At 33.3% G+C, this 12,130-nt stretch overlaps 1 protein-coding gene across 4 annotated transcripts in view; it reads left to right on the top strand.

Moving 5' to 3' along the window:
• Positions 1-7,241, top strand: part of LOC145260346 (transcription intermediary factor 1-alpha-like) — a 110,724-nt gene extending 103,483 nt beyond the window's left edge. For all 4 annotated transcript variants that reach the window (XM_080118271.1, XM_080118270.1, XM_080118268.1 and 1 more), the window contains 3 exons: positions 1,719-1,793; positions 5,350-5,502; positions 6,012-7,241. In XM_080118271.1, coding sequence (XP_079974397.1) covers positions 1,719-1,793; positions 5,350-5,502; positions 6,012-6,212 — 429 coding nt within the window. In that variant the 3' untranslated portion in view covers positions 6,213-7,241. The remainder of the gene's footprint in view (positions 1-1,718; positions 1,794-5,349; positions 5,503-6,011) is intronic.
• The last annotated feature ends 4,889 nt before the right edge of the window (positions 7,242-12,130 follow it).

Genomic DNA, 12,130 nt, shown 5'->3' with positions numbered 1-12,130 from the left:
ATCATTTTGGTACATTCAATTGTAATTTTCATTATATATATATATATATTCATATATCTTGTCTATATACTTGAAGAGTGCTGAGGGGCAGTTGGTATAAATTCATTATTTAGGTGATTATGAATTATAACTGGATATCCAAAAAAATAAATCTAAACATCATACCTTTTAAATATAGTTCCCATATAGTCACATAACAAAAAATAGCCTTAAATATGAAATAATACTTGCAAACACGCAACAATGCATGTGCACTATAACTGGATATAAAAAAAATTTAAGTAAGAACATTACTACATACTTGCTTGTTACGTTGAAACTCGTAAAAAAAATTCCCAAACTAAGAATGATAGTGTGGAGGATCTGCTAGAATTATTTTTACCAAAAAAACAGCTTTTTTTTTTTTTTTTTTTTTTTTTTGAAACAACAAACGTTAAGTGAAAATAAGGGAGATAAGTAAGTTTGTCATACGAAATCGGCTGCAATAAACTAAACTGATAAAATTGCGATATTCAATAAATTTTTCCTTTTCTCTTTTTTTTTCTTACTCTATCATTTTTCGTAATTTTTAGAGTTTTTACATGACTCGTGATTATGTTTTTACTTGGGATGCATTTTTTTATATCGAATTATAATGCACAAGCACTGTTGTATTTGCAAGTATTATTTCATATTTGAGACTTTAAGTGAATATTGTTGTTGTTGGCAACTGTCCATGTTTGGAGACGATGATGTAGCAGTAGAGCTACATAGTCTGGGCAGGGTGGTATGGGAGGATAACTGTTGCCCTCTCCACGAAACCAGAGGATTCCAGGGAAAGACAGACAATACAGCTTATCTCTAATTGTGTCACTAGTGTTGCCAGTAATGACAATATAAAATCAGGCCACCTTAGTGACTCCATCTCTGGACTTTCTGTTGAGGTTCACTCTTAGCTTTTCTCCTGATGGGGTAATCCCGCAAGACAGTGGAGGTTTTTGAATTAAGAGTTCTTTCTCCTAGATGAGCTGCCATCTAAACTTGATGAGCCCCACCTGCCCAAAATGACTGGTTTTAAGATGCCAGTGGACCACCATTGCCCCTTCTTCCAGTTAGTATAAACAGTTTCGCCAGGTTTAGTAGCTAAAGCCACACTTGAAGGCCAGTAGCTGGACTTGGTTGTCAGAGGCTACTTGAGGCACGCACCATGAGGGCACTCTTTTAGAGAATGGGAGCTTTTTCCCACTACCATCCTCAGCTTTGAAACGTGAATATATGAGGTCTTTAATTCAAAGGTATGACATTTTTATTTAGTTGGGGGTATTTTTAGCTTAAGTTTGTGTATTTATTATTTGAAGTGATTGGTTTAGAAATAAAATGTTTGCGTGTGTTATAGTTAGTCTGTGAGTAAGAAAAAACAAAACATTTACCGCAGCTTAATACAAATTATATCAGTTGTATTTGTTCTCCAACAAGTCCTGATATTCGTGTTTATTCTGATCCAGTAAATTTAACTCTCAAACTGCATTTTCTCACCCCTGCAGATATACTTCTGTCCGACTCCATCCACCAATCTTCCATAACCTCCTCTTTGATTTCTTCAATGATACCCAACTGATGCCACAAAAAAAGGGAAAATTCAATTCTAAAATTAGTTTTCATAGCTGTCATTCAATGTTGCATATTCATAATGTATAATGGACACAAGGTGGTTAATGTGATAATTTGCTTTATTTCAGGTGTGTGAACGAGTGTTGCTTGAATTATTTTGTAACAGTGCCAGCACTGCATTCCACGAACCTGTCAGTAAAGCTGTAAGTATCAAATTCAGTGTTTTTTGTTTTTGTTTTTGTTTTTTGTTATATCAACGAAAACCTTTTTCCATATTAGTGTGCTTCTGTTTGCCAACTTTTACAGGGTGTCCAAAAAGTCACTGAAGAGTTTTGAACTTAAATTATTTTGGATATCTTTCTGTAATTTGAACACCATCTGACTAAGACATTGGGAAAATTAAAAAAAAAAAAAAAAAATTTAAACAATCTTCATGAAAAAAAATGTCTTTTAAATGTTGTCTATTTTCAGCTACGCATATTTGTCCCTTTCCAAAACATTCATAACAAATTGCAGAATCTCTGGATTACGATTTCACTTCCTTGTTTTGTTCTTGATGTTTTCTTTTAATTCTTGCAGGGTTTGGAGTTTGTTAACATAGACTCTTTCTTTGGTCTTCAAATCATGTTTCGGAAAATGCTGTCGATAAACTCTTTGAGTCAAAACAAAACTTGCATACGTTGTTCAATGCTATACTTATCCATAATTTCCAAAATATTATTTGTAAAATATCTGAAATAGAGAAAAAAATAATGATTAATGGTAAAATGACAAAGATTTTCAACCTTTCAGTGAATTTTTGGACACCCTGTATAATTGAACTTACTTGAAAAATAGTTATTTTATTTATAAACAATACTAATGCTTCAGTTTAGCTGCTTCTGGTGTTTTGTCAAACCAATAATACACATAGCAATATAAACATATTTTGCTGCTACAAATATACACACAAATTCTTACATAGTGAATTCTATTTACTACAACAAAAAAATGTCTGCGAATATTGCAAAACAAAATTCTGGGTTTCTTCCAATGAATTTGCAGCATCTCGAATGGAGGTCAACCAAGCATGTCAAGATAAGCGACAGCCAATCTTCATTTCACAAATGAATATTGTAGTTATGTGCATTGATAATCGATGCGTTTGGGAACATGATTAAAGTGTTCCCTAACAATCAGTCAGTCGGAGGATTCAATCTTTAAATCATGCTAAAGTATTGCATTTTGGTGAGAAAAAAATGAATGTAGAAACTAACAAGGTTAACATAGCATTAGTTTCTCATGACTGCTCCCCCCCCACATACACACACACTTTTTGGCCTTGTGCCAAACTTTTCAATAAAAATCTTATTTTTTTTAAACTGTTTATCAAAAAACTCATGAAAATTGGACTTGATGTCTCCTTGCTAAACACTCAGCATTATAAGATGAAGGTCAAGAGTAAGTGGATAGATCCAAAGAACTGTATTGACTCTTATAGGTATAGTAGTTAATAACTAGGGAGCCTTCAAATTGCCCTTGACTACAGTTAATCTATTTATTGGTTCAGAATCTTGAAGCAAGATGTAGAACTGATATTAGATTAGACAATGGAATTCACAACAGTTTAAAATCTGATGGGATCTTTTTGTTTGATGTTTGTTGGGAAAAGATGTTGACAAAATGTCCGCTTTTCCTTCATTATAATAGTGAAAATCAAAATATTAAATTTCAAGTAAAATCAATGGTATTTACTTAATTTTCATGTTGCAATAATGAAAATATCCAAAAATTATGAAAAACCATAATATAGAAAATTGATTATTAATGAACAGTTTTTAAAGACAATTAGGGAAAGTTAAATTTTGCTAAATTGGCCAAAGATTTTCAGTTTTTTACAAATAATTACCTCCCTTTTGTTACGATTTGAACTCTCCGTGTTTTTTTTGTTTTTTACAAAACTCAATTTTTGCTAATTGTCTTTGAAAACTGATTAATAATGAATTTTTTCTATCTTATCGTTTTTCACAATTTTTGGATATGTTCATTACTGCAACATGACAATTAAGTAGATATCATTGGTTTTACTTGAAATTCAAATTTTCGATTTTCACCATTATAATGAAGAAGAACCCAATTTCCACTTGGTTGTCTAAAAAAGAAGGGAGGGGGGCAATTATATTCAATGAATTCTTTACAATGTCAAATTATTTTAATAACCAGGAAAGGTTGATATGCCATAAAATAGACTGTACCTTCTATTAGTTATTCTAATATCCTAAATGTATTGATCTTTATTTATACATTTTCTTACGAAACCAACTCTGTTGGCATACGACAAAGCAGAGTTATGTAGCAAAAAAGAAAAGAATGGTCCTTGGAGTTCGAAATATCGCGTCGAGAGAGGGGAAACTTTTTCAAGCTCACAAAAATGTGATACAGATGGACAGAAAAACACAGTGAAAAAAATGAACAGAAACAAACATGAATCCACAATTGCAAATCAACTTTATTTACAAACTAAAAAACAAACAAAAAAAAACATAGGATAAAAAAAGCAAATTGTAGAGATGGGAAATCTTGTACTAATAAATAAGTTGAGCATAAAATATATTTATAAAAAAACAAAGGCAAAACGAGAAAAAAAAAACATTAATTTGTTGCACTAGAAAGAAAGAGGGTAGACTCAGTTTTGTTTTTTATCTGGGATTTTAATTGTGCATATTTTGCGTCATTTCCATGTTCAATTTACAAAATTTCTCTTGTGTTCCTTCTGGGTCATATAAAGGTCTGTTTCGCAAGTATCCCTCATTTGGTCAGTTTATCTTTTATTCTGCTTTGAGTCTGCATTGACAAATTTTGCTTTTCAAATTCACCAATCAAATGTTGTTTGACAAAAGTAGTCTTTCCAACGCCATCATCTCTGGCTAAAGCGAACTTCAATGTTGACAGATCATCTTTGCAAGCCATGTTTTTTTTTGTTGTCATTCAGTTAATGCCTTTTCTTCTTTATCTCTTTTATCCACGAAATTTGCGTCAACAAGTTTGCTTGTTCAGTTTTTTTTATGTTCTCATGGCCGCAAAGTTGGCGGAGGGGGTCGTTGTTGTTGGCGCTACTGGGATCGGAAACCAATCTTTATTCTCTCACCGTAACTGTTCACCGACATGTTTTCAAAAATGTTTTTTAATTTTCTTTTCCTTTTTCATCCTTCGTGTTCTGCTTTGTTTTTTTTTTCGTCTTTGGTCGTAAGAAATAGAGACAAAAGGGTCAATTGGGTGCGCTTGGATACTTCACAATAGCAGTAAGAAATGACTCCTCATCCAGGAGTGGGATGGGGTTTAGACTCTGTCCCCATACATTCCCGTTTCAATCTTTTCTTCTTCTCACCCTCTTTTTCTCTTTGTGCATGTATTCACATTTTCCCTTGCTCTCTACAGTCTTTCTCCCTTTCTCTATATTTTCTTCATCGTAACGATTAGTAAAACAAAAAAAATGTTTTCCGTTAAAAATAAAATGTTAACTTTTCTTTTATTTTAAAATACATAATCCAATGTTGCAATTATGTAACAAATATATATATATATATATATATATATATATCCTTGGAGGAATATAAAAAAAGTTTTTACAAGATTTTCTTCAAGTTGATATGAGTCTCATTGTTAGATGGCCATCATTTATTACAAAGCTGTTGCCCACCTAGTGGAAATCACCTATAACATAGTTCTAACCATTGTCATATTCACTCTTTTGATTTACTTGTTTTTATTTCATTCCAGGTCCCTAATTATTACCGAATCATCACCCACCCAATGGACTTCACGACCATCAAATGCAAACTTTCTCGGCAACACTTTAACCATTACAATGAAGTTGAACATTTTATTTCAGATGTCAAACTAGTCTTCAAGAATTGTTCGCTTTATAATTCAGTAAGTAGACATTTTGTTTGTTTTTTTTCTTTTTCTTTCATTCCTTTTTTCTTTTTCCTTTTTCAACCTATTCATTTTTTTTACTTTTTCGTTCCTCTCTTTTTTCATTCCTTTCTTTTTATTCTTTTTTTCATTTCTTTTTCGTTCATCTTTTTTCATTTCTCTCTCTCTCTCTCCTTTTTTTTTTTTTTTTTTTTTTTTTTCCCCTGCCCTCTCCTTCTTTCTTATTCTTTTTTCTTTAACAAAACACTACAAAAGTTCTGCTTTATTCGGTCTGTCTTTTATGGAGCCCTTTTTTCCAGAAATTCATTTTTATACTTGCTTTGCCAACCCAGCGTTGCCTAGGATAAAAGTTAGGATTTAATGTTTCCAAACGTCTCTATCCTTTCATGTAAATTTACTAGTCATTTTAAAGCCAGTTTAACCTGTTTTCTATTTTTAATTTTTCCTTTTTTTTTTAATTATTGTTGACATGGTCATTATATGAAGCTTTCTTTCTCTTAAAACAGGATTCATCTGAAGTTGGTAAGGCTGGCAAAACAATGGAGTCATTCTTCCATGAGTTAGTCAAGAATTACCTCCCTTGCTACACATCCCTCCTCTTCCGAGAACTAAGTATTCACGACACAACTTCTTCAGAATCTGCAGTTAAACGCGGACGGTCTGATGATGCAACATCCGCTTCATCTCCCACCAACCCTGTATTGTAGCCCCCACTCTTTTGTCTTCTGTCGCCAACCACACCCTCATGCCACCCAACTCCCAGAACCAACCATACAATTTTGTTGCTGTCCGTATAAAGAAAATAAAATAGAAAATCTGTTTTGTATCATAGATTTAAATGGGATGGCTCAACATATGGAGATGGACTTCGGTTTCCAGACTTGTGTGTGTATGTATATGATAAAGATAAATTCAGAATTATTACTCAGTAATAAAGTTGGCATATATCCAATAGTGCTCAATACTACAGTTGTTGTTAATAGAGCAAATATATATATATAAATATATAAATAATTTGGCTTCCATCAACATGCCAAATTTTTGCTCCATGGTCTTTTTAGAGCAAAAGGTTTTCATTGGCTTTGAAACAACCATTGGGTTATGTGTGTGTGTGGTAGGAGATAAGGAGCGAGTAACTTGCCAAAGTAAAGTTTTTTTTTTTTTTTTTTTGTATCCCGTCCCCCATCCCCGACACATGAAACCTGTACATTATTACTTCACGGCGGTCATCCCAGATTTACAAAAAAAAATAAGACTCTTCTGCCATGTTGAAAAAAAAATAAAAACATTTTATTAACAAAATTAAATCTTTACAAAAACTGAGAAAACAAAAACGCTTTCCAGACACAAAAGAAAAACAGAGGAAAAGGGAATGAAAGTGAGAGAGAGAAATCAAAAAAAAAAAAAAAAAAAAAAGATGAATGGAAGAAGGAAAAGTTTTGGAAAAAAAAATAAAAACAAAAAAAAATTATAAACAAGGTGAAACAAAGTTAGATTTTTAAAAAAAAAAAAAAAAAAAAGTATTGATTTTTTTTTTTTTATTATTATTATTTTTTTATTATTATTTTTTTTTTTTTTTTTTTTATCTCTTTCAGTTGATTTTTCTTTGCTCTTTTTTTAAAAAAATAAATTTCTTCAGTTTTGGGAACAAACCTGACAAGAAGAAAAAGAAAACACAACAAACTGTGGACCTCATCTAATTTATTTCTTATAAAATAAATTTTTGTTTCATGCAATGCTTTTAGTACTTTTATTTCCTAAAAAGAAAAGTGACATAATTTTATAAAATGTTTCATATTCAATAATAAAAGATGAAAAGACAATTCTAATTTTATTTTCTACGGACATTTGTTTTCAAAAAAATATTTCAGATTTTAGTGAAAAGAAATCATTTTCTTCTATGTTTACTCGACCCAACCATATCCACACTGGATTTCTCCATTTTGGTCAGGATGAAGTCTGGCAGTCTGGCAGTAAATCTCTCGGCCTTTTCCAAATTTTGAACCCCATTTCTCACATTAGTGTCATTCTGTCTCGCATTGGCTTAACGTTTCTTATCCAGAACATGTGGGAATTTAAAAAACGTGAAAAAAAATTTTTAACTTGAGAAAAACTCTTTTCACTAAAGTTTTAAATATTTTTCTTTTTCTGCACAAAAATAATGCAAAATAAAATTAGAATCGTACTTGCTTGGCTTATTGAGTATTTTTATCTCACGACTTACGAATATTTATATATATATATATATATATATATATATATATAGTGTTATAATGGAATAAATCCAGAGGAAATCCGGGTATGAGAGCTCAATGTGGTAAACAGAGCAATAAGATAAAATAAAAAATATATATATATGAGGTGCCTTCAATAAGTTTCCAGACCTTTTTTTTTTGTGGGCATTTTTATTGATGATACACACACATGAAACTTTAGTCCCCTTCGAAGTAATCTCCTCCAGCTGCAATGCACTTGTACTTTTCCAACAACTTCTGTAAAACCTCATGGAAGTCTTTCTCTCATCTCTGTCTCATAACGATAGCCTCTAAGACTTTCCTTGAGCTTGTCACAGGGAGAAAGGTCTGGACTATAAGGAGGGTGAGGAACTGTCTTGATGCGCATCAAATATTCTGTGACAACGATGGCGTTATGTGGTAGTCCATTGTCCTGGTGGGAATGCCACTGACCCGATTTAAAGAGTTCTAGCCTCTTCCGACAGAATATCTTCCTGAACTTCCTTAAAACCATAATTGTCCAGTGCATGTAGATTATGCCCATGTTGTCCAAAAAAAAAAAAAAAAAAAAAGGCGACCATCATAAGTTTTTGGGTGGATTTGCTGTCTGGCCTTGAGTCTGGGAGAGCTAGCATGCTTCCACTGAGAACTCTGTCTCTTGATCTCTGGGTTACAGCTGTAGATCCAGCTTTCATCGCAGGATGATCTTTATCTATGAAATTCTTTATTTGGCCAATGAATTCTGATGTTCTGGCTTCTTTACCCCCACCCCCCACCTCTCAACATCCTTCAGTCTCCCTGCCTTCCTTGAATCTCTTATGCCACTCAAAAGCTGATGCTCAATTCATGAAAGATAGTCCAAAAGCAGTATGATGCAATCCATACTTTTCTGTGGCATTTTTTTTTTTTTTTTTTCCCAAGTTTAAAACAAAATTTTATTGCACATCGTTCTTCTAAAGTGTCCTCACATCTAGATTGCAGTTTTGAAATTCACCAGTTGTGACAATCAGGCTTTAGCAGGGTGTATTCCAATTCCTGCTGTAGCTGTTCATTTGAACCTGAAATCATAAAAATTGGTCAGTCGTCTCATAAAAGGTATAGCAATAACATACTGCATTTTCAAGAGTGTATGACCATTTTAAATGCCTGTACAAAAAAGTCTGGAAGGCACCTTATATAAAACCTGCAATTAGTTGAGAAACAAACAAAAAATTCGGCAACCACATTGATAATCTGATTTGACTTTTTTTTTTAAAGAAATAATAATTCAAGTAAATTCAATCTTGAAGTGGTGATGATGATGATGATATGTCAGCGTTATACCTTAATTTATACCAATTAATGAATTATTAATAAAAAATCATAGTTGCCAATTTAGACTTTTTGTAAAAAAAAAAAATTTACCTTTTTAACATAACAATTCCCAGTAAAGATGATTTCAATTAGATTTTGTGCAGAGTTCTTGTGATTGCATCAAAAAATTAGATTTTAACAAAAGCAATTGTCGAGTTTTATTTTGTGAATGACAAGTCATTTCAAACGAGAAAAGTCAAATTTATATTAAAATATTTTGTAAGAAAAAAGTTAAACTTTCTTTTTACTCATTTTCGTCCCAAATACGACAAGTTGCCATCGAGACAGAAACACTCTAAGTTGGAAGTTGAGCAGGAAGATATCTGTTCACATTACATTTAAGAGAGAAGGGGACAGAATACTATACATTTTTTTTTTAGCCAGCATTCAATTGTGAAGGAGAATTCATTTGCTGGTTCAATCAGTTTGTTGGACTTAGACGAAGAAGTTATGAGTTCAACCCTCACCAAGATAATTTTATTCTGATTTTGTTCTGAAACAAACTTCAAATTATAATATAAGACGGATTGTTTCAATTTTTTCTCTAAGTGATGAGGGCAGGGATGGTCCCTGCTATTTCTTTAGAGTCTAGGAGTTGTCAATTATTACTTTCCATTTCTTGGTTATCGTCTTTTGTCTTTCGACTATCCAGAGAAATGTCGATTCTCTTTGACTGGATGGAGGCAGAAAAGAGTTGGGTTTTTATTTTATTTATTTATTTTTTATTACATTTTCACCCCAAACAAGGCACATTGCCGCTTTGATGTAGGGGGCTACTATCAGGGATATAAGCTACAGGGGTACTATGTGGGGAGTTGGGCAGCAAGATGTCGGTTCACGTTACACTTAAACTTCTGCATGTCAGTATAATTGGGGAAGCAGGAACCCAGAAGGGAATTCCAAAGTCTAGCGGTTCTGGGGAAGAAACTACTGGAGTAGAAGGCTCTCTTACATCTAACGATCTCAACTGTGAAGGGGTGGGATTTTGCTGTTTGTCGGGTTTGTTTGTTGGAACAAAATAACACAACCAAGGACAGAACCAATATAACTGACCGATCGAACATACCGCGGACACTCAAGGAGCTACTCCTGATTTTAGTTTAACCCGAGTGGACACCTTGATCGGAGAGGAAGACAATGAGGGTTGAGGAGTGATAGGTTAAAACAGACATTACATCAAATAAGATGATTTAAAAAAAAACAAAAGCAGATTGATATATTCAGTCAGATTTCATTGGTTATATTTTGTTTTTTTCTTTTTTTTTTTTTACTCATGTTCACCCCTTACAAAGCATATCTTGGACGTAAGGGGCTACTATTTGGGGCCATGTCTAGAAAAGATTAACAAGATATTTGTTTATATATATTACATTTAAACTTTTGCATATCAGTACATCCAGGGAAGCAGGTAGCAGAAAGGGAATTCCGAAGTCTAGCTGTTCGAGGAATGAAACTATTAGAATAGAAAGTTTTCTTGCATTTACGGACAACAACAGTGAAGGGTGAGATCTTATTGCTAAGCGAGTTTGTCGGGGGGATATATACGTCGAGGGATCTGGCAGTAATAGTCGATAAAAATGGCAAAAATTACATTTTTTTAAGCCAAGTATAAGCCTTTCTTTTTAATTTTGTATACTTGGCATATAACATTGTAAAAGTGACCCCAATGCTGTACTGCGCCATCATTTTCTTCTTTTTCATCTTCTTTTCTGGCAATGTCGTTGTCATCGTCTCTCATATTAGTGGTTACTGAGTGGTGGGCAATGCCTCACAAGTATAAAAAATTAAAATAAAAAACACACAAAAATTCCAACACATACTGTAAATATCAGTTGTACTTTGGATGCGTGTACGACACCATCAATCCTGTAAACATCTACGTTTTAGTTTTCAAGGCCACGTGTCAGTCATTTGATCAATTCATCTCGACCTCTTAAAGCTCTCTCAATCTGGTCCAAGCCATAAACCATCGTAAAACTATTTCTTAATATATTGACCTCTTAATCTGGTCTTTTGTCCCAGTTGCGACCACACATTGATTAACAATCCTATTTCAACTTTCTTTTGTGTACCTTATTCAACAACCCTCACCTCCATTGTCTTTCTACAAACATCACTTTCTATAACTTTTGTTTTGCTGGCCAACTTATTTCTCTTTTTGGTTTGTCATCTTTTTTTTTCTTCACGCGCTAACAAACCTGCTGATCATCGATTGGATGTTTGAATTATTTGCATACTGCAACGTGTGATATTTGAGATGCAATCTTTGTAAGGTTCTGGCTTTGTCTACAATATGTATTGCATTTCTGCATTTAAAAAAGAAAAAATGGATCGCTGATAATCAAAGCCTCTCTTTTCATGAACTACTACACCCCAAGATTTAGGGGAGGGCATCACTCCTTTCCTTGGATTGTTCCACTTGAAATAAATTTGACAAAAAAAAAAAATCGCATTTAAATTGGTAACCTTGGCAACCAAACTCAAACCCACCTTTGTTTATGTTAGAAATTATTTTATATTTTACTAGCATGGGCTCCCGGCGTTGCCCGGATGTTTGGATGTGTATGTTGAGCAAAAAAAAAAAAGTGGTAGTAGGAAGGCAGGCTCGAACCCATACCGCAAAGGAGGAAAAGAACTGGGTAAAACCTAATGTTTATGCTCTTAGGACCACCACCAAACCGGAAGCGACATTTTTAAAAATTAAGGCTAGACAATCTAAAGGAGAGGATAACTTTCACAAATATTGTCGAAAAAAGTGACCCCCCCCCCCCCTGTAGAAAAGTGCCTAGTTGAAGGGGAAGATATTAATGTTTTTAGTCAATTTTTCAATATTTGTCATATGAAAGATCGAACTTTAAAACGATACTGATCTTGGTAAAATCCGTTACATTGCGCTCCCCCCTTCCGCAGAATGTGCCTTGTGGCCCCTTTACCTACAAAATACAATTTGCACCCCCACCCTCCACCCATCATACTGAATCCAAAATAAATGATACTTTAAATAAAATAACATACTCTTGGAACGCAGATATTCCATG

Source organism: Euprymna scolopes, chromosome 36 (genome assembly GCF_053919585.1).
Source record: "Euprymna scolopes isolate OS-2025 chromosome 36, ASM5391958v1, whole genome shotgun sequence".
Classification (NCBI taxonomy): domain Eukaryota; kingdom Metazoa; phylum Mollusca; class Cephalopoda; order Sepiida; family Sepiolidae; genus Euprymna; species Euprymna scolopes.
Note: the sequence above shows the minus strand (reverse complement) of the source record. Positions and strands in the feature narration are given on the sequence as shown.